Genomic DNA, 22,025 nt, shown 5'->3' with positions numbered 1-22,025 from the left:
GCCTGGTGCAACTACGGAATTCGCACCACAATTCCGACGGCCACCGCGACAATGAAGAACGGCGTGGGCTTTTATCAGGGGAGCTACCTCCAGCTGCCGAGGGCGTCGTTCGACGCGTGAGAGGGAAACTCGAGGAACAATGGACCTTACTGCGGCGGTTCGTTACATCGGAGCCTGGGATAGGCGTTCTAAAATGCAGCCTGGCTTATTTGCTTGGATCTCTGGCAACCTTCGTTCCAATCCTCACGGCGCTGCTTGGTCACCAGGATAGCAAGCACATGGTCGCAACCATAACGGTATACTTCCACCCAGCTCGATCGCAGGGGAGTATGTTCAAGGCTTTGGTCTGTGCTTGTTTGGCCTTCATCTACACGGCTTTTATCTCGATCACAAGTATGTGCGTTGAAATGTTCTTCCAAGACACACTACACTTGCTACCACTGGGGCACGCCATTGTTCTTATAGTGTTCTGCGGGGGCGGACTTGGTTTCATCGGTTGGACGAAGCAAAGGCTGAATGACCCCCTCGTCAACGTTGCATGCTCTCTGGCTTCACTTTCGACGATTAGTGTCTTGACAAAAGAAGGTGCAGTGCAAGCCGGAGATTTATCGTTTACGAAAATTTCACACGTCTTGAAAATGATTATCATGGGGGTCTCTGCCACAATGACTGTATCATTCTTAATATTTCCCATATCTGCGCGGAAGAAATTGCGGTCAAATCTCACCAGTGCCACCGAGACCATGGCAACGATGTTGGCTTTGATCACAGAGAGCTTTCTGAGCGGCTCAGAAGAAGAGCTCCAAACTGCAGAATTTGTCAATGCAGCTGCGCAACATAAAAAAGCATACGGCCAGCTCGACTCTCTCGTCAAAGAAGCTAAGCTCGAGCACTATGTGAGAGGAACTGAGAAGGAGTATAGGTTGGAAAAGAACCTCGTTCGCTGGGTACAGGATATAACTCACAACTTGGGAGGCTTGCGCAGTGCTGCATCAATGCAGTTCCAGCTGCTTAAGCAGACAAAGCCTTTTGGTTCACCGCAGCCACAAAGCATAGGGTTATCCCATCAAGGAGTTGACGTTTGCCGGTCAATCAGTCCATGGTCAATGGCCGAGGATCGACCTTATTTGGAACCAATTGACGAAAGGCCGGAAGACGATATATCAGAACCCGATGTCCTGAGGCCAACCCTAAGTCGTAGGCAGACTTCTGAATCTGAGGCTAGTGCAGCTCTTCTTCCTGCAGATATTTTCGCTATTTTTATAGACCATTTGGGACCATCCATGGTGAGTTTTAACGGATACGAAGACGAGAGACCCGTACTAACCTTTGGAAGAGATCACTTGCTTTCACGCTAAAGGAGATATTCAAGGAAATACCTTTCGGACCGGCCCCCAGCTATAAAGTCACTGTGGACAGCAGGTTCATCACTAGCTTAGACCGTGCTCTTGAGCTTTACAAGGCATCTCGAGAGGAAGCGCTGAAATCTATATACCGGGAGAAAGATATCTTCAAGGTTAAGACCCTGGAAATCGAAGCAGACCTGGAAGAGGTCGCCGCCAGTTGTGGGCATTTCAGCTTTTCGCTTTTGGAGTTCGGCGAACAGTTAAAGGAGTTGCTCGCAATATTGGATGAGCTACAGCTCGAGTCTGAAGAGCGACCCCATGGAAGATCTTGGAATTGGTTGAAATTCTGGCGTAAAAATGACCTTGAGCGAAGAAGATTCGCCGGTAAGTACCTAGACTAACCTATTGTTGCTTTGCGAGGGGGCTTGACTGACGAAGACTCAGACCAACCACTAATAGAGTCGAGCCCTTTGCGGAACTCAATTGCTATTCCACAACCCTCGTACAGCTCTTCACAGCTTCAAAATAGCGCTCCCGAATTTAAGAAACCGTTTGCGAAGACCAGGATCGGGTACCAAATCTGGAGATCACTCAGCGTGTTTCGACGCGATGATATGAAATTCGCGATTAAGGTAGGGACTGGTGCAGCTCTCTATGCCTGTCCTTCCTTTATCACATCCACTCGACCCATTTATTCACATTGGCGAGGAGAATGGGGTCTGCTGTCCTACATGCTGGTTTGCTCTATGACTATCGGTGCCTCAAATACCACTGGCTATGCACGTTTTCTGGGAACATGTCTCGGCGCAGTTTGCGCCATCCTGTCATGGTATATCACTGACGGGAATGCGCTCGGCCTCGCCTTTTCAGGCCTGATGATGGCTACTTGGACGTCCTACATCATTATCGTCAAACGTCAAGGCCCGATGGGCCGCTTTATTATGCTTACATATAATCTCTCGGTCTTGTACGCATATTCACTCACCCAGCAAGACGGCCAGGATGACCAGGACGAGGGCGGAGATAGTCCCGTCATTACTGAAATAGCGCTCCATCGGGTCGTGGCCGTGTTCTCTGGTTGCATCTGGGGTATTATCATCACGCGGCTGATATGGCCCATTAGTGCACGGAAGAGATTGAAGGACGGGCTCGCGCTGTTATGGCTTCGGTTGAGCTTAATCTGGAAATCTGGCCCGCTCTCTGCAACTCACAGTTCCAAGCAGCAAACTGAATTCATGACTGCAAGGGATAAGCTTGAGGTTGAGCGATTCCTAGCCCACCTCGAGTCTCTCCAGGTGTCTGCACGATCCGAGTTTCAGCTTAAGCAAGCTTTTCCGGACGCTGTGTATACTAATCTTCTTGCGCACACACGAAACATGGTTAATGCTTTTGTGGCTATGAACCTTGAGCTGGCCAAGAACATGACTGCTTCGCAAGGCGAGCTAGCCATTCTTGATTATACCGTCTCTGAGAGACGACATTTGTCATCTCGCATTAGCCATCTGCTGTCTTGTGAGTCGTGCGAACTTTCGTAAGCTCTTTAACTAACTCTTGTTTTAGTCATGGCGTCGTCCATGAAAATGGAATATCCCTTAGTCGATAACCTGCCCAACGTTGAGCATGCAAGAGACCGACTTCTCGCCCGTCTTTTCCACTACCGTAAGAATTGGGAAATATCCAAGTCTTCGACAGATGAAGATTATTCACTGCTCTATGCATACGGTATGTCTTGTTCAACGGTTATGCACCTATAGCAGGCCTAATATTTGAGACAGTGCTGGTGACTGGACAATTGTCGAAGGAAATTGAGAGAATATCAGAAGAGATTGGACGACTTTTTGGGGTCCTCGATGAGAGCGCAGTAAAACTTTATGCCTAGAGTGAAAAAGAATAATCGTTGACTGAAACTGTACCGCGTAGACTTTATCGTAATTCGCCTGGAGTAAGTTTGGCGGGGAGAGATCATGAATGCACCCCCAGACGTTCTCCTTCAACCCATCTAACCTCGTCTATCTCTCTTCGGCGTTTTCCATCGCGATTCAATCTATTTCTCAGCCTTTCCATCGTCTAGTGCATATTTTCTGGCTTTCCACACGTTTTGGAATGTCTTTTTCTTCATGAAGCTCTAATCGTCTGCCTTCTCGGCTTCGCGCAGCCCGTCGCGTCCCCGTGAGCCTCACATCTCCGACCATGCAGCAGATCGACCTAGCGGCCTTGAATCGAGCAGCAGAAGACTCTGCGTCCGCTGTCCCTCCATCGAGAAACGCGGCACCTACGCAGAAATCTAAAGCGTTGATATCTGTGTCGCGGTTGGACTTGGGGCCTCCCTATCTTGAACTCAAAAGCCGAATCGGCGCCAACTGGGCTGAGTACAAGGAGGCCATCACGCTCTTTTTACTAGGTATGTGGCTAACACAATATAATTCTTTCTGCAATAGTATGTACAGCACAATTCACTAAGTGGTGTTTCTCTTATTGTAGGGCAATTGAATCAAGATGAACTCTCATCACGGATCGATCCTATAATATGCGCCGATCCAAAAACCGAACATCTACACAATAATTTCATATGCGCGATCATTGCCAATCTCACCAGAGATCTCCCTGATCATGGAGTTGCTAGTTGGGTATCGGCGAACGACAAGCCGTCTGTCGTGTCGAAGCCCACCTCCGGGGATGCTGCTGAACAGCGACTCAAGACGGAGGTAATGCAATTACCACCAAGAGATCGCCGGCGGATTAAAGCGATTCCAGAGGTATGCTACAATCATTTCTTAGCTGTGAAATCTCGAATGAATCAGGGAAGACTGACCATAAGTGTTTGCACCAGCGCGACCCCCACGATGCAGTACGCAACGAATTGGAGGAGTACCATTTGGCCAAACAGATAAAACTGCCAAGTCAGGTTCCAGCAAGCGCGGGTGGTCTAAACATGACAAGTAAGTAGAATCATGTACGGCTTGACTTTCGGCCGAGGCTTACCAATATGGGTGTTTTAGACTGGGAGTTAGAAGTCCGAAAACGGTATGTGCAGCCGCTCGCCTCGGAGACCGGTGAATTTCCGGACGCTGAATCGATACACGCCCGAATGACACCTATTTGCTACGAAGAGTCGGTCGTTAATGGTGCGGGTGTCGCATGCGCCGAGTTCATGGCAATAGCTACCGAAACGTTCGTCAAGGAGGTACTTTCAGTAGTGTTTTCCCGAACACGATGCAATGGTCCTTCTGGTACCATCAACGGCATGATGAAACGATCATATAAGCAACAACTCGAGCGTGAAGAGCTTGCCTTCACGCGCGGTGAAATCGCCAAAGACGGCGCAACTGGCTTGCTTCCCGTGGAGGCCAAGGAAGCCAGGACTCGCAGCGCCCTTGGGGTTCGGGACCTCCGTTTATCGCTAGAGCTCGGAAGCGGAGTCCTGAGCCATATGCCATTACTGGTAGACCAAATTATGGGAGGCTATTTCGAAGACGAGTTAGAAGCCGACAGACGAGGACGTACTGATACAAATGGCACAGAACCCACGGACATGGATGAAATGGACGTGGATGAAGCAGACTGGGGCTGGGAGGGAGCCACGGCAGGCGATCACCAACAATTGGGCACTCTACTGGACGAATGTTTGGCAATGGCCTCGTAATCATCTTCCTCCCCATCGATTTCCTTTCCCGTCTGAGGCATATTTGTTCTCAGTTTATCACAATTCATCACTATGATTGTTACGCGCTTTGTGATATAAATAGGGCCAACGACTGCAGCATCTCGGCCTAAAGAAGGGCAAAAGGCGTCCTGGGAGTATTGGGATATCCACAAAGTGTGTGGCATTGTCTTATTGCATTTTTTTGGCTTGGAGTTTGACGTGTTCTGCTTCTCGTTAACCTCATGTTTTTCTTACAAATACCCACACATGAGACCAACTGCCGCAGCTGATATGCGGACGAAGATATTTATTGCCTACCTCGCATCCTTATGACCAAGGCCGCTAGGAGAAAAGAAACAACAATTAGAGTTCATGGACATGCCGATTCCTATATTATCTTTTAAACTCTGGACGAACCAGGCACCATCCGGACAGAGTATATCAACACTCTTCCTGGCTTACTAGTGATATGCACTTGTTGATTAAGTTCATTAAATACAGGGGTGGATCATTGCTGGTATTTCAGGCTGCCTCAAACACAAGTATACTATTTTGCAATGACCTTTCTGTGACCTAACCATTTGGAGAAATTGAAAGAAGCTAGAATGTTGACAGTGTTAATAATTATATTACCAGGAATCTCTATGGAGCGGTTAATCAGGCTGTGTGGGAAGCTTCTTGGTACCAGTGTGGTCTAATCAAGGTATATTGACAGCCAATTCACTATTGCCATGTAGGATACATTAAGGATATAAAGGCGCAACAAAATCATTGAAGCTTTCATTATAATCACATCAACCCAATCCCAGAACGCCCACTTATTTGGAACAAGATTTATGCATGCTTGTAGTAGAGATGATAGTATACAGGTGATGAAGTGTCACCCTTATTGGACAAGACTGTCCGCAACTAACTTTAGGATATCCTCGGTTGATTTATAGGCATTAGCGGGATTTTTCGCTATGGACTGCCAGACTTCACCGTGCTTAGGCTCAGAAAGTACACATTTCGAAATGACGTCGGCTCGTTTTTCCTATGAAGAATGAATATTAGAACAGGGGTTCTTTCCACTGAGTGGCAAAAAAGAGATTATATGCAGGAGAGGAGAAAACTTACATCTGTACCATGCTGCAGCAGGAACTTGTAGTACCAGGCCCACGCGTCGCCGAAATCACTGTTTGATATGATCGCCTTTTCAAACCATGTCATCGCCTTCTCAAGTCGACGTTCGCCCCAGAAGATTCGCGCTACTGTGATGAAGAGGATTGGATCATTGTCAACCTTCTTGATAGCTTCCAGACTGCGAGCCTTCCGCTGCGAGCGCGGTTCGAGGTGCCAAATGCTTTCGCTCCACAGAAGGCCGGATGATGGGACCTCCTGTAATGCTCTGGCCATCAGAACCTTCGCCTGAGGGATGTTATTTGCCCGCCGTTCAACTCGGACACTCTCTGTCCACAGTTCGGGGCTGTTTGGTACTGCTAGACGAGCCCTATCAAGAACAGATCGGGCTCTGACCACTGCCCCGGCCTTTTCTTCCAGTCGTGACGCCAATAGCCATAGAGCGACAGATTTCGGACATGCTCGAGTACCAGTGCCATATGCTTCGCGGGCCTGAGGGAGCTTATTCTGTGACTCGTATATCTGGCCCTTCATCATCCAGAGTTTATCGGCCTTGGGATACAACTGAAGACCTTGATTGACAAGGTCGAGCGCATCGTCAACATTACCCAGTTGCCGCTCGAAGGCGACGCTCTTTATCCATACGCGATCTGTTCCTGCTTCGCGTCGAGCTGTTGCAAGAAGCTCTCGGGCTTGGTCCGTCTGCTGAGCATCCGCCTCCAGCTTGACAGCAGCAAGCCAGATATCCTCGTTATTAGGGTTCTGGTTAAATGCACGTCCGAGCACTCGTCTGGCATCGTCAATCTCTCCTGACTGCCACTTCTCCTTCGCAAGCTGTAGCCATAGCTCTTCGCTTTGAGGGCAAGCCTCAACTGCTTTTTCAAGTACCTGCCATAACGCTTCCTTGGTGCCGTGGTTGCGTTCAAGGTCCGCTGCTGCAACCCATATGGATCGGCGATTGACGAAGACACGCAAGGCATACGCATAGATAGCCCTTGCCGTCTCATATTTCCCTCTGGAAATACTCGCCTTTGCGTCATCCATCCAGATGTCTTTCCGATCGTCATCTTCATCCAGCCCCCATCCGAGCGTCTCCCGAATGATCGCACCGCAAGTGAGGACAGCCCCTTCCTCCTCACACTTCTCTGCCTCCGCTATCCATTCCTCCCGTTTAAGCATAGCATTTTCTCTCGCCAACGATTGAACAGCTCGCTTCATAACATTCACTTTGTTGAAGGTTCCCATTTGCTCCTGAAGTCGAGAAGCAGCAATCCAGATCTCATGGCTGGTAGGCACGGCCTTTCGCGCCGCGTTCAAAACTTTTTGGGCGTTTTCAGGTGTCTCAAGACGAGCGAGCGCCAGCCATAACTCAACCGAGAGCGGTATCAGTTCAACTGCTTTAGCCAGTAAAAGGCGTGCGTCTGCGGGGTCCTCTTCCAGGTTAACCGCCTCCTTCCAGATTGTGACGGATTGCGGAATATGCAGAATAGCTTGTCTCAACACGTTCTTTTTTGCACGTGGCTCTGTTTCCAATCGCATAGCTTCGATCCAAAGCCGAGTGGAGTGGTCATTGTTTTTGATTGCGTTTGCAGCAATGACTTTGGCATTGTGACCTTCGTTAAGTCGAATGTTCTCAAGCCACGCATCTTCACTCTTTGGGCAGAGCTCACATCCTTTTGCAATCACATTCCGAGCGGTGACTATCCTGCCCGCCAGCTCTTCCAGGCGCGCCAGCGCAATCCACCCCGGAGCATGCTTGGGATTCGTCCTTGTTACAGATTCCAGCAAGACGCGCACACGTTTGACGTCTCCCACTTCGATTTCACCTGCCTTCAGCTCTGATTGCGTAAGACTTGTGAGGTAGCCCTTTGGATCGATGCTAGTCGCACTTCCAGATGCCGCGTCCCCAGAGGACCCCATTGCCGCCTGATCAAGCTTAACCTGTAATACTTTGTCACGAGCAGCACTAATGTTGGCAAAGTTCGTTATCATTCCGTCCGCCCCGTTAGCACCAGCATCTGTTGCTGTTCCATCGTCCGCAACGGTTGTATCGAACTGAGATGAATCTCTTGCACTCGCGAGCACACTATCGGGGACCGCGTAAAAACGTTGTTGCATACGTAAGTTCTGCTTCGTTCGTCTATTCCTACCCGTAAGGTCACCGACTTCGGGGAGGTTTGCCCATTCGTCTTCCGAGACCGACGCAAGAGACCGCTTCAAATCGACGAATTGCTGTTGAATTTTGGGATTCTTCCGTTCATACTCTTCCCGCTCCTGACGCTCTCGAGCTTCCCTGCGGTAAAGGTACAAGTCGGTCATCTGTCCAAGAATAGACGGGGTGAACCCGATAAACAACTCATCTTAAGGCAAAAAGGGAAAATAAAAAAATAGAGTGTACGAAGTCCACTAACCTTCGTGCTTTGCGCCGTCTATCCATCTTCTCATCTACCTCTCTGTAGATGCGATCCGCCTCATCATCTTCTTGATCAAACTGGCCGTAGGCAAAGAGCCCAACTTCATTGTCGGGGTCCTGGAACCGTTCATCATCTTCTTCCTCGGCCGGCTTTTCCTCTCCTTTACCCTTTTCTCTTGTAGCCCCATAAGCCGTGGGAGGTGCTGCTCCAAGTAACTGTGCTCTTTTCGCAAGCGCAGCTTGGATCTGCTCCGGCGTTGGACCCTCTCGAGCAGGACCTAGATCTGAGCGGGTGGTGAAGCCGGTCGCTCCTCGACCTAGACCAGCAACGTAATTCTCGGGGGCGGGTTGACTGAGGAAATCTTTTCGTCCAGACGCCATCTTGAGGAGGGGCTTGAATCTGATAAGCTCCAATCCCTGGCCTTTAGCAAATTTACCGGAGTTGGGCCTGGTCGTGGGAGCTTTCTATTGACCAAAGTCGATAATCGCAAAAGAATAGTTCCGCTCCGTTATCTTATCAACCAGGCCATCATCCAGCCCATCTCTTATACGATACGAAGACTATCACGGTTACAGTACGATGGAGTATAGACGTATTGGTATTGCCATTTGTTGATAATAATCGAGTAGCCGTTTGAGAACCATCAGCACAGTTGGCACTGCCACACCCTAGAATCCCGCAGAACACCCACGTATAGTCAAGCTAATAAGTAATCATTGAACAAGGTTCTTCTGGCAGACAGCCTAAAGATTGAACACTGAGAAATATGATGAAAAGAGAAATCAAAAGGGTAATTTTCCATGAAAAATGACGCCACTGGATAGCGCCATGCTCTTCTTGCTCAGTCAATACAACAACCTATCCTCGCGCATAGGGATGAAAGCCTCGGTGGCCGCCACGTCCTCCACCACGGTAATTTGCGCCAGGCTTCCCAGCATTCTTAGGTCCTGTCGGCGCGTTTGCAGGTGCAGCGCCTTGCGGCTGCGGTGTTTGACCTAGTACCGGGTTAGCTGAATATGTAACGATGCAGAGAACAATGGTGATGCGTACCACGTCCCACACTACTGGATCGATTCATGGCCTGGGGACCTGTGGGAATATTTGGCTGGGGCACCTCATCGTACATGCCTTCCCATGATGTCGGACCACCTTGCTGATAGGGTGAGAAGGCCCGGTTTTCCATTGCTCTGCGAGCTTGCTGTTGCTCATATTTCTGTTGCTCAAATGCAATTTGTTCGTGAGCATTGTAACCGGGACCCCCTCTGCCTCCTCCAGCATAGTTACTCCCCATGTTCATGTTTCCACTGCCATTTCCACCCATTCCCATTTGCCCCCCCATGTTATTTGCTTGTCCTTGATTTGGCATTTGCTGTTGCATCTGCTGCATCATGGCAGGGTTCATCATATTCTGCATTGACTGCGGGGTCGGGCTCTGAGCAGGAGGACTCATGCTCGGCGACTGCTGATTATTTCCCATTTGCATCTGTTGTAGTTGCTTCATCTGCATTTGCTGCATAAGAGCAGGATTCATTCCAGCCATTCCCATAGCGCCCATTCCTTGGCCCTGTGTGGCGGCTACTGCCATTTGCTGTTGCATCAAAGCAAAGTACTGCTGCATGCGTTGCCAATACTGCGCCATCATTTGAGGAGTGAGCCCGCCGGGCATGACACCTTGCCCCTGGGCCCCTGCTTGCTGCTGGGAACCATCTGAGCCACCTTGACTGCCATCCCTAAAGTCTCTACCGCGACGCCCACGATCTCCGTCGTCGCGTAGGTTACCCCTTGGCTGAGCTTTCTTTACCTCGATAGTTTTACCAAGAATCTCGAGAGGGCGCGAAAGAGCTGCTTCGACGGCGGCTTCACTATCAAATGTCACAAAGCCAAACCCACGAGGGCGCCCGGTATCCTTGTCAATCATCAAAGTCGCATCAATCACACGACCAAATTGCATAAAGAATTGTTTGAAATCCTGCTCGGTAGCCTCTTGACTGACGCCACCAACGAAGATCTTACTTGTCTTCTCCTGCTCATCACGTGGAATAGCGCGCTTCGGGTCAATCTGCGAGTTATGTGAGCATACGATCATTATAACATAAAAAGCGCTAAAGCAAGCCTTACAATCTTTCCGTCAAGGTAGTGCTCTTTGACCATAACAGTATTCACAGTCTTGGGGTCTTTGAAAGTCAAAAATCCGAATCCTCTAGACCGACCAGTAGCACTGTCACGCATGACGGTACATTCCTGTACTTCTCCGAACTGCGAGAAGTACTCCTTTAGAGATTCTAGCTTAAGAGGTTAGATCACAGAGTCTCTTAAGAAGGCTCGTAAACGGCACATACGATCTGTTGTCTCCCAGTTTAACCCTCCAATAAACATTTTTCTGCCACACATAGCTCATTAGAAACTCCATTCCTCTCATTGAAAGTACTCAGCCCAGCAAAAGACGAATGCAAAAAGGAGGGGGGAGGGAATAAAGAAAACAAAAGAAAAGAAAAGAAAAGGGAAAGGGGGAGGGAGAGGGAAAGGAAAGCAAATATATAAAACACATGAGTAGTATATGGCTGGGAGTAGCCGGGAACGGTTGATGGGCCCATGGTAGGGAAAGCATCTCAACTCAGACAGATCTTATCAACAACTTGAGCACCATAATTTTTGGTCTTGGGAAATTGTTTTGGGCTATGGTAGTCCATGGCGTATGAATTGATGTGTTGTCTGCTGCGGCGACTTCCCATATCGAACGACCAAGATGCGCTCCTTCATGATGAGCTGTGGTTCTAGCACGTATACACTCAACTGAACCGCCTGAGACCGTATATCAGCGCAGGTGTTATTTCGGAGTTAATTCACAGCCACTGGATTACAAATCACCCAGCAGTCTGGATACCAAACAACATGGGTTCCAGGGTCCGGTTGTGTATGCGGGTAATAGACAGACCACAAGGGAGAGGGTTGCCGGGCGGAATAAGTCAATTGTTCTCTTCTGTCTCTCTGACCAAGGTATCTCTGCCTGCTGTCTATGAAGTCCGAAGCTAGGTAAACTGATCGATAATGCCCAGCCAGCCAGCCGGGGGCGCTACTCCTCGGTGGCTGTGCTATATCATGTACCGATAAGAGGCTATATGGTATCAGCTGTACTATAGTCGCTCGAGATTGGGGCTCGCATAATTAGGCTGTCGACATATGCCTCCCGATTCTGCCATAATGGCGCTGACTCGCTGATAGACCCTCACTAGACTTGGAAGTAATAGTGCACGTCCACCCAGATCCGGCACCGTCTAGGTGCAAACAAAGTTGTCAATCTTATTGAGTTGAAATGGCTTTGCTCCCACCGGCGTAATAGTTGCTCCCACCAAAAGATCTTGACTTGAACGGAGTCTCATCCGGCCTTCCAGTCCAACACCCCTTTCATGCCTCAGGAGCGTCCCATCAAATGGACCCACCAGATAAGCCAAAAACGTAGGTTGTCCTGCACAAGCCATGCACCGAGTACAACGTACAGCTCGCCATCATCATGTGCATATAGGAAAAATTCCGCCAAACGAATTGGCAGTTTCTGTGGGCACCTCTAGCCCCATACCATGGGCGCAGCAAAGGCAAAGTACACAAACGTATCCGAATTGCGAAGAACATAAGATGCTTGTGAGGGAAAAAAACAATGAGAACTTACCCGTCTTCCTTGATGCCTGTTCCCTGCGGCTCCGGCTCTCCGACTGGACCAGTAGTTTGGTTGTTATATCCGGAGTCGGGGCCAGATCCATTTTGATAGCCTCCTTCATATGTAGGGGTTTGGTAGGTGCCATGCGTGGTTTCGGACTCATTGCCAACGCCTTCAACTGATTGAATGGCGGAAGTGGCTGAAGGTTGTGCAGGCGCATCTGACGGTGCGGAGTTGGAAGCCGCCGGAGCTCCACCAGTTGAAGCTGCTTGATTTCCTGTCTCATCTGCATCGTACCTAGAAAGCAAGACATGTTTAGATCGATGTAATTTTGTCCAAGCGAGAGTGGGAGCAACATACAGATCGGCGAAAAGATCCTCCTCAACGTCCTCTGGTTCAGCCATGATGTGAATCGGCGCTGGTTGATGATGGAGTAAGCGGCAAGACGAACGACCCAATTTCAATTGACCCGTATGCGAATAGCAGCGATGTCCGCAGTCAGATTTTGATAGGGTATCACCAGAAGCTAATCACGAAGAAAATCCTAGTGGCTGAGTTACAGAATACTAAGAAAACGGATTAGAGAGACAATAATGAAAGTTGAGGAGGGTGGGGAGGAGTGGGAGGAATAAGAGAATAAGAGGGAAGGAAGATGAGTGAAGTTGGATTGGAGAGAAGGTGCCGAAAATTACACTCGTACCGGCGGCGTTAGACAAGGTATAATTGGGAGCCAAGACTTGGATATTACGGGAGTACAAGTAGAGCTCACTTTAAAAAGTACAGCAGCCTAGGTAAATTACCGCCCGCCAACCTCCAGCACCAAGTATAACCAGACAAAACCTAGGCAGCTCTGTCTTATGTTCAAGATGAAAGATTACTGCCAGTAATTCAGCTTCTGAAGTTAATCGTCTCCAGTGGTCGGCTCGGGTCCTGTCTTCATTCTCAATATTCCGTTCTTGGTGCATTGAAGCACCCCCGCAATATTCCCCTGGCTACTGACCCGATGACCTGTTCGGTTGACATCATCTCCGCAACACCAGTGGCCTTTCTTTCACACAATGGCGACTAGAAAAGTCCAGCAACAGGTGAGTTACCTTGTCTGTGTTCGCGACAGAAGTCAATTAACTCAGAGCCCGAAGGAAATGGTCCAGGTTGGTTCGTGCCCTATAACCTCTGTCTCAAATTCGACGCAAAGTGGCTGATAAATGCTCCCCGCCCCCGTACACAGACCGTTCCGAGTAAGCTACATCATCTGGTTAATGTTGTGCTCAAATCTCTAACAATTAGACAAGGCAATCATCTTCCCCCTTCTGGAAAGCCAGATCGGTGTCGCAGAACTACGAAAGGACTCCCAATTCACCTGATCAAAGTCTTATCGTCGGCGCTTCCTACTCTCACGCCAACATCCCGAAGTCAGTTTCCCTTTGAGACGAACTAGCATACACCTCTGTGGGCGCGACTTACTCTTATACTTGTTATTCAACAGTGGATTGTCCCAGCACACCCGGCCGCGAACGCCTCCTCGTTCGTCCCCCAATAATTCCTCACACGCATCACCGTCTACTCGGCGGCCCGGGATATGGGTCGCGTCACCGCGCGCGTCGTACTCCGGAATCATGAATCAAGAGCTCGGACCGTGGGATCACGGTAATCCTGCGGGGAAGATAGGGGATGATGATGATGACGACGTGGGGGAGGATATCGTTTTTGATGACGACGAGGATGAGTTTGGACTTCCAAGCATAGCAAGCATGCGGAAGAGGCAGGGTCGCCAAGCTGATGTTTCGCGATTCAAACCTGTTGAGACACCAACATTCAAGTCCGACAGCAGGCCATCAACTCTCGACGTGAATTTACCGAACAATCGACAACGAGCCAACAGCTCTGATATTGCTGAGGAACGTGACATCCCTTTATACCCAACAGCTCGAAAAAGCGACGGCAAGATTTTACGACCGCAGTATAAAGACATATTGAAAGGTATCTCTAAGCTATTCTGAGACAAATTGTTGGCCAGTCTAACCTGTTCTTGATAAGATCCGGCAAACGCATTGAACCTCATCAACCATGTTGCTCCTCCAAAAGGTGCCTCGTCGAAAGATATGGATGCATACACAAGCCGCATATCAAGGATTAATAAATTTAAGCGCCTTTTACAAGCAAGCACTGTGCCTCTCCAAGAGTTACGAAATCTCGCTTGGTCCGGCGTCCCGGACGAAGTACGAGCCATGACTTGGCAACTACTCCTGGGTTACCTTCCCACAAACAGCGAGCGGCGAATTGCGACTCTCGAGCGAAAACGAAAGGAATATTTGGACGGGGTCCGGCAAGCTTTCGAGCGCAGTAACGCAGCGACCACTAGGGAAAATTCTCGGTCTACGGATACCGGACGTGGTCGAGGTCTGGACGAAGCAATATGGCACCAAATAAGCATCGATGTTCCGCGCACAAGCCCGCATATTCAGCTTTATAGTTATGAAGCTACACAACGGTCATTAGAAAGGATATTATATGTTTGGGCTATCCGACACCCGGCCAGCGGTTATGTTCAAGGTATAAACGACCTTGTCACACCACTTTTTCAAGTCTTTCTCGGTGTTTATGTTACCGATTTGAACGTTGAAGAAGGAATGGACCCTGGCCAGCTTCCTCGAAGTGTTCTGGATGCGGTAGAAGCCGATTCATTCTGGTGCCTGACGAAACTACTGGACGGAATTCAAGACAACTATATCTATGCTCAGCCGGGCATTCACAGGCAAGTGAGAGCCTTGCGCGACTTGACGATGCGTATTGACGCAACCCTCGCAAAACACCTCGAGCAGGAGGGGGTGGAATTCATGCAATTCAGTTTTCGATGGATGAACTGTCTGCTCATGCGGGAAATGAGCGTACGAAACACGATAAGGATGTGGGATACATACATGGTATGGTGGTTTAGTTTAATCCAAAGCTGCACGTTGTCTCTCTAACTCATATCCAGGCCGAAGAACAGGGCTTCTCACGATTTCATCTGTACGTTTGTGCGGCATTCCTAGTCAAGTGGACAGACCAGTTGGTGAAAATGGATTTTCAGGCATGCAACCCCACCTTTATCACACAGCATATGCTGACGAAGACGTTCATTATAGGAAATAATGATGTTTCTTCAAGCTCTCCCAACAAAAGACTGGACAGAGAAGGACATCGAACTACTTCTCAGCGAAGCATTCATCTGGCAGAGTCTCTTCCAAGATTCTCGAGCTCACCTTCGTCCAAGCACGGCAGATCATACTCCAGATAATGGCTTTCAATGATGGCATTTTCTGTGGTCCTTATGAATGGAATATTCCAAACCTTGCTAGAAGTGCTGCTCAACAATTCGACCGAATTACGATATTGCATGCATAGATCAATGGCAGCTGCCTTGTACGGTCACTACGGTTTGTCGTGGTGAGACACCTAGTTACCCCTCGGTGTCCGTTCGACTCGGCCTTCCATAGTGCGCTATCATCAAATCGCTTGCGCCACATATCGCCGGAGTTCGCAAAGGGAGATATGATTCCCGCTTCCATGGTCCTGGCGATAGCAGTGAGGCATTTGCAGTTTATGTTGGTGATGAGCATAGCACATTGTGCCGCTGTGTAAGGCCAGACGTTGTAGCCGTGATTTTTGCGGGCATTGATCATCATATCGACCCGGGGCCGTGCGGACAACCTAAACAAAGATCGTGGCCATAATTGTCTCCACTTTACTGTATTTATATCCGCATATAAGGAAAGCTTGTGACATTTTGGCCTAGATATGAAGTCAGCTATGAACATGTAGATTTCTATAGAGCTGGTAGTGCACTATAAGTAATCACAACTTCGACCACATATATGAATTTCGTGAGCTATTGTATTGTAGACTATCGAGTTGGTATATTTACAAACTTCATGTTTGTCTATAAGCTATTGGTTATCCCATGTAGGGGGTGCTGTGCGCGATGAATCAATTTGGTCTTAATTTGAGAGAATGAAATGATATAAATGACGGTATGAAGATTCTGACACTGGAGCCACCAACAAAAAGCTTGATGTGAAGAGAGCAGAAGGTAAAACAATGTGGCCAACAAGAAACGCTAAGTCATCAATTCGGCGCTTGGAAAGAAGACGCTTCATGCACAAGAAGCTGAGGACAAAATGACCAGGAAGACATACAATGATTTGCATTAAAACACCCAAGACTTATGACTCTAGAATTCAATAGGCAAACCCATATCCAGGCTTCGTCGGATGACGGCCGTCAGGAGAGCCATGGCTGTCGCGGCTGTCGCTGCTACCCCGACTGCCTCTACTCACGTTCCGACCGTATCGGGGATTGTCATGGTACTGAGAGTCTACCAGGCGGTCGGTGTCCCGGAAAGGTTCGTATGGGCGGGTGAAGTTGAAGTTGCTCATTTCGGAATAATCTTTGCGAGGGGGATGGTCCATCAAGAGTGAATCGCGAGCATCGAGAGGAGTAAGGTCGTCTATGTCACGGTTCATTTTTTCTGAAGCAAGAGATGTCTTTCAGCGTATTATACAAAGATGATGTTCTTTCAGGGATGTACTTACCAGCTTCCTTCCTCCGCCTCGCATGGGGGTTTTCACGGCAGCAAATAATAATGGCGTTGACAGCAATAAGAATGGCAAGAATACCAGTCAATGCTGACTGAACAACGATCAAGACAACACCAGTGACTGTCTTGGTCGTCTGGGAGAGTCCAAGCTGGTCGACAAAAACCAACACGCAAACGACAGACAAAACCCGCACTACCTGAATAGTAATGTTGATCCATTGAGTTGACTTGGCAACATACGGCCGGTGCCAAAGCAGGAGACCCAACATTAGCGCTTCAACAACAAGTTGCCCAGTTGACTGGACCAGTCCATGCCCATTTGCACCAGCAATTATACAGCCTTTGATAAGCATATACAGGATGGCGGGAATGAAAAGCCACCAACAGCCTTTCTTATAGTTATCATAAAAAAGGCTGTACTTCCGCCAAACCTCTTTGTTCTCGTATAACGGTGATGCGTCGCCTCCAGCCTTTTTGTACTTGCGAGCTAGATGTACGATGCGATAGGCGAAGAATCCGAGGATTCCGGTAAAAATTGCCAAGGTCACTCCTGCGAGGAGCTGTGCTGCCCAGGAGTCTCCCGATGAGAACTGGTACACGCAGTACATGACCCAGATCGAATAGACAACGAGAATCAAATTGGTGATCGTTCTCGCAAGGAGGCCCCAATAATGCTCGCGAAAATTGGCGAGCTTCTTAGGAAAGGACCCATTGAGTGCCCACAACTCGAGTATCACCTTGACAAGCAAGATTCCCACGGTGATTGCGGCAATGACAATGGCGAAAATCAGCAGGACTGTCATGAACGTATTCGACTGAGGAATAAGCAGCTCCTTGCTCATTCTTGATAATCCATCCACCGAAATGTCTATGCCGCTCGACGTATCGTTGCCGGAAGATGTGCTGTTCACTGACGCATCAACTTCACGCGCAAACAGTCGAGCTGCTCCGTATAATGCATTCAGAGATCTCTTCTGGTTGGTGCCAGATGATGAGCTAACACCTTTCCAGTAGTCATAGTTATTCTGAGTAAGGTTACCACCCGTCAATTTCCTGAAGTTGTCAATCGAGTGTTGCATCTGTTCCAGCGGTATTAAACCAGTGCTGAACGCAAAGTTCTTCGCAAAACTGCTGTAGACTTTGGGGTAGTTGACACTAAGCATGCCAGTGGTGGCCATGGTGTGAAACCAACCCATAACTTCTCCGAACCCGGGACTAGAAGTAGCAGAGCCGACGTGTCCCGCTGAGCCCAGGGCTGAGAGTCCGCTCAAAGCAAGTGCAGCTCCAGCCATACCAGCAGCAGCATAAGACACAGCGGGAACTTCCGTTGACTTTCCGTTGCTCAACTCAGACTCAATGCACGCAACCTCTTTGCCGTCGTCCTTCGACTTTAACTCCAGTTTGGCCACTCCATCCAGATCCGGTATCGAGAAGGCAATCGAAGGAATCTGGCTTACGTATTCGTCGGGGATTGTCTGAGACCCTGTTGCGGAGAAAGTGCCGGCCGGGACAGGGCAAAGTTGTTCAACGTAATTGGCGTCATCGCAGGGATCAAAGTCTTTAGTGTATACCTCGTTCCCGTAGGCAGTGACAGAAAGTGACGCCGTGACATTCTGTTCTTTGTTGTTTGTGCCAGACACGTCGAAATCGATGGTCTTGTTAGATCGAGAGAAACTTATGTCCAGCTTGTTCACCTGGATATCGGAGTCAGTCAAACAGGTCGAAAGACTCCCTGTGCTCAGGGTATCAGCGGCATAACCCCAGGCAGGTAACAGAGCTAGCGCGGCAAAGGTGAGATGTGCAGAGACAAAGTTTCGCATTTTGACAAGCACGGGTTGTAATTTATGATCTCAGGCGAAACCGCATGAGGTCCTTAGGAGGCACACGGGCAACGTAAAGCCAAATATGCCCAGGGTGATTAAACAGCACTATTCAAGCAAATTCCAATCTTTCGCACCAGTCGAATCGATCAGAAATCGGGAGCAGGATCAACCTGATCAAGAATAAAACAGGTACTGAGAGCGACGAAGGATGCAAAAGACGCCGGACCGAAAGCAAGCAGACTTAATCAACAAGGGACATTGAGTCAGAAGTAGCAGCAGTATCGTGCTTGCGTGTTTTTGAGTCGGCGATTGAGAATCCCTCTCTTTAATGTACGCTGTATCGGTACTTTCACTGCCCAGCGCTACCTATGAGTTCGGCCCCAGGGAAAAGACGAGCCAGGCAAGGACGGGGACAGAGAGAGATGGTACTGTGGCGACAGTGACCGACGCGAAGGAGATATATCAAACGAGTGTTGCTGTTAAGAGCATAAAAGAGGAAGGAAACAAGATAGTGAACGGCTGAGCAGTCAGAATAAGACCATAAACACACCAAAGATGTCGCTAATTCAGGGAGAGGAATGGAGAGAAGGTAGATAGATCATGCAAGAAAACATCCTCCAGCGAACAAGAGATCAATCATCCCAGGATCGAGGTCGGTCAGGCCGCTAGAGTCCTGACCTGGGTACGTAAAGTAGCCTAAATTAGCCACGATTCGCTGGAGTAATGCCTAATAGAAATGCGAGATGAGCGCTCTGTGGCTTGAAGGCTGTAACAAATCCCCCCTGAGTGTCTCAACCTGGTGTAGAAGTGGGTGCTCATTGGCGCGTAGATGGATCCTACTGGGTCTTCAATAGTCGCTGCTTCATCCTTAGCCCTGTTCTAGACCTCGAGCCTTGAGGTCTGCGCTGCCCTGGCTCCAGCGTCAGAGAAAAAGGCCATCAAGTATTCTGCGGCAAGCGGCTGAACCGTTTCTGCAGGCATTGTTCCACCAGTGAAGGCAAAGGTTTGAAAAGTCGAGAGAGATAGTGACTTGAAGGGTCAAGTGGTGACCTTGTTATTGAGTACAGATAGTAGGAGTGGGTTAGGAAGTGGAAACCACATTATTGTCGTGGACTAGTAAGAGAGGATAGTTCGAATGGATCAAAGTGTGCCGCTTCTCCAGAATCGGGCCGAATGTTGGAAGCCTTCGATAACAGCCACATATTAATAGTAACCATATTATTCCTTGATATCCGGTCTAATGGTAATTCGGTGAGGAGGTTACAGTGTAGGTAGTTCTAGGCCAAGATCAAGCTTGATTTAGTTTGCACTCTACATAAGCTGCTGGCCGATCGCATGTTGCTGCTATTGCTATTATTGCAATCTCTCCGTCCACATCCACCTGGGTTATAATCCCTTACGAGTCCGTCCTTGACCCCTGCCGCGGTGGCTGAGACCAGGTTTCCAGTATACAACATATACAGAGTAGTAATATACTCTAAATACCGTATTGGGCCACATTTCCAGCAGCAGCCATATACCACTCCTAGCCATAATGCGGACCTCAGAGATATCTGGCCCACTACTAGAAAGATACACCGTGATGGCAAAGATGCTGATTGCTTGAGAAAGTCTGATTGCATCTTAAAATGAACGTTTCATAGATTTCATATACCCTATACCTTATGTACTCCTTAATCGGAAGGCACTGAGCAGTATCTACTAAACCACTACTAGTACTGACTATTTATTAATCGACCCACATCATTCAACCCGAGACAGGAAGACGCTGTTAATTTACCACCATATCAGTTTTCATGGCTTGCTCAACACTTGGTGTGGCCCGAGTGCTTCGGCGAGTGGCTTGGAGAGAACGAAGTAATTCGTATTCTGTACTCTGTGGTTGCATGTACATACAGTACATTGAATTGTGGAGTGAAAGAACCCCATTTTGTTCCCCGGAGGCTGGAGCTACACCCCATGCTTCGTCCCTCTGTGCTAGTAAGGGAGGGGACGGATGTCTTATGATATGCACGTACTTGATCACAACCGCTAACTGCTGGTCAACTTCTTAGGGAGAATGTGACTGTGGCGACTATATCAGCCCTACCAGCTAAATACTTATTATTCCAAATACTCGGATCAGCCTGGAGCAGTTTTCTGGTACTCGTTCACGTCATCCGCATAGAGATCCCACCATCTCACAAAAACAGAAGCTTACTTTCGCGATCCCTTCTCTTGCATCTCACGCATTGCCGCTCTCGCACTCCTGCTACCTCCCAATTTAGGGCCTTTCGGGGGTTCGATTTTGCCAGGCTGCTTCGTAGGTTTCGTCCGGGCTAACCGACGCCGCGATTGAACAGCATCCAGAAACTCTCGTCGAAATTGTTCCGCAACCCTATCATCAGCCGCTTGATCGTCGGCTATTGTTTCATCTTCTTCCGGTTCATCATAGACATCCACTAACGCGGGCAGATGTTAGCAACCAGGGACATGGGCGGAGGACGTGCGTAGGGCTCATTGTTTCTTAAATACTTACGCTTGCTCTCGCGCAAAACCTCCTCTACCAATCGGTCCCTCTCAATATCCTCGCTTGTGCGTCGTTTCCGATATCGAGATGGCAGATCCGATGACGGACACTTTATCTGCGGCTCGACATCATCGCCATGCATTCTCTTTGTCGCCTCCTCAGTCCGAGCAATATTGTGTAGTTTAGCCTCCTGACCAAGATCAATCTCATGTAGTTTTCCCAGAGCGGCGGGCTCGCGCTCAGGGAGGTTTGCGGTGGATAGTAAGTGGTTGGCATCGTTTGGTGTTGTAGTAGTTGAGCCAGGCATGCCCCGTGTAATGCCAGGAGTATCACGTCGGTATCGCTTCGCCAGCTCGGATTCTATATAGGCCATCCTTATATTGTTAGTTTCCATTGCAGACCGAGCAGAGGTGGCGCGACACGAAGATTGCGATGATATGATGGGGCTACGTACATATGTTTATCCACATCCACTGTCTGTCCAGTGTGTGCCGTGAAGCGATCGCACATGGCTCGTAGCCGTTCGCCATCCGCATCTTCTGTCGGCGCCTGAGAAGCTCGGTCCGCTTGGTCTGATGTCGGTCGTGGCGTAGTCGAGAACTCTATGCCGCCTTTGCGAGAGCGATGAAATCGCCGTAGACGGAATGCATCAGCAGCCTGTGCGGGTTCTGGCTCGTTCAGAGGTGTTTGGGATGCCGGAAGATCTTCCTGTGAAGCTTGCGTTTCTGGCTGGCTGTCTATGTCCTCAGGCCGGCGCCGCTGGAATTTTCTTCTCTTAATCGGGCGAAAAAAAATTTCAGGGTTTGAATCGCAGTCTGTACTCATGTTAGATAAGATTGGACTGTGTGCCTGAAGGGAAAGACGTGGATTGTAGATAAGTGAAATGCGGTCAAATATCGTCAGTCGTCCAGTCCGCCCTTACCCCAAGTTTTTAGTT

The 22,025-nt window shown here is 48.9% G+C and overlaps 7 protein-coding genes across 7 annotated transcripts, besides 1 other annotated feature; 3 read left to right on the top strand and 4 right to left on the bottom strand.

The window, feature by feature from the left end:
- Positions 1 to 22,025: part of a sequence feature (contig 1.129 1..627835(1)) that runs on past both edges of the window.
- On the top strand, positions 279 to 3,225 carry ANIA_10954 (FUSC family protein; the record flags this gene model as incomplete). Its single annotated transcript, XM_050611992.1, has 5 exons — positions 279 to 1,286; positions 1,337 to 1,730; positions 1,785 to 2,858; positions 2,907 to 3,068; positions 3,122 to 3,225. The coding sequence occupies 5 exons, from the start codon at positions 279 to 281 to the stop codon at positions 3,223 to 3,225; spliced, it is 2,742 nt and encodes a 913-aa protein (XP_050467958.1).
- Positions 3,537 to 4,989, top strand: ANIA_10953 (TADA1 family protein; the record flags this gene model as incomplete). Its single annotated transcript, XM_050611991.1, has 4 exons — positions 3,537 to 3,747; positions 3,828 to 4,102; positions 4,177 to 4,285; positions 4,346 to 4,989. The coding sequence occupies 4 exons, from the start codon at positions 3,537 to 3,539 to the stop codon at positions 4,987 to 4,989; spliced, it is 1,239 nt and encodes a 412-aa protein (XP_050467957.1).
- Positions 5,876 to 8,902, bottom strand: ANIA_07447 (U4/U6-U5 snRNP complex subunit PRP6; the record flags this gene model as incomplete). The annotated part of the gene is made up of 3 exons (XM_675624.1): positions 5,876 to 6,022; positions 6,106 to 8,401; positions 8,520 to 8,902. 3 exons carry the CDS (start codon positions 8,900 to 8,902, stop codon positions 5,876 to 5,878), a joined length of 2,826 nt encoding a protein of 941 aa, XP_680716.1.
- ANIA_10941 (heterogeneous nuclear ribonucleoprotein HRP1) lies at positions 9,381 to 12,772 on the bottom strand (the record flags this gene model as incomplete). The annotated part of the gene is made up of 6 exons (XM_675623.2): positions 12,538 to 12,772; positions 12,190 to 12,474; positions 10,862 to 10,902; positions 10,641 to 10,804; positions 9,573 to 10,581; positions 9,381 to 9,517 (listed from the first exon to the last, which is right to left on the bottom strand). Exons 1-6 carry the CDS (start codon positions 12,579 to 12,581, stop codon positions 9,381 to 9,383), a joined length of 1,680 nt encoding a protein of 559 aa, XP_680715.2. The 5' UTR covers positions 12,582 to 12,772.
- Positions 13,236 to 15,312, top strand: ANIA_07444 (GTPase-activating protein GYP1; the record flags this gene model as incomplete). Its single annotated transcript, XM_675621.1, has 6 exons — positions 13,236 to 13,262; positions 13,465 to 13,589; positions 13,664 to 14,157; positions 14,215 to 15,101; positions 15,158 to 15,189; positions 15,306 to 15,312. The coding sequence occupies 6 exons, from the start codon at positions 13,236 to 13,238 to the stop codon at positions 15,310 to 15,312; spliced, it is 1,572 nt and encodes a 523-aa protein (XP_680713.1).
- Positions 16,141 to 19,153, bottom strand: ANIA_07443 (transient receptor potential ion channel family protein). The gene is made up of 2 exons (XM_050611990.1): positions 16,752 to 19,153; positions 16,141 to 16,687 (listed from the first exon to the last, which is right to left on the bottom strand). Exons 1-2 carry the CDS (start codon positions 18,574 to 18,576, stop codon positions 16,398 to 16,400), a joined length of 2,115 nt encoding a protein of 704 aa, XP_050467956.1. The 5' UTR covers positions 18,577 to 19,153; the 3' UTR covers positions 16,141 to 16,397.
- Positions 20,734 to 21,913, bottom strand: ANIA_07442 (telomere length and silencing 1 family protein; the record flags this gene model as incomplete). The annotated part of the gene is made up of 2 exons (XM_050611989.1): positions 20,734 to 21,534; positions 21,597 to 21,913. 2 exons carry the CDS (start codon positions 21,911 to 21,913, stop codon positions 21,021 to 21,023), a joined length of 831 nt encoding a protein of 276 aa, XP_050467955.1. The 3' UTR covers positions 20,734 to 21,020.

This window comes from Aspergillus nidulans, chromosome IV, assembly GCF_000011425.1.
Source record: "Aspergillus nidulans FGSC A4 chromosome IV".
Classification (NCBI taxonomy): Eukaryota; Fungi; Ascomycota; class Eurotiomycetes; order Eurotiales; family Aspergillaceae; genus Aspergillus; species Aspergillus nidulans.
Note: the sequence above shows the minus strand (reverse complement) of the source record. Positions and strands in the feature narration are given on the sequence as shown.

Excerpts from the sequence above, each read along its gene's own strand:
- ANIA_07443 (XM_050611990.1), bottom strand. The coding sequence starts at position 18,576 with ATGCGAAACTTTGTCTCTGCACATCTCACCTTTGCCGCGCTAGCTCTG. Across the intron at positions 16,688-16,751 it reads GAGGCGGAGGAAGGAAGCTG|AAAAAATGAACCGTGACATA; the intron begins GTAAGTACATCC and ends CTCTTGCTTCAG.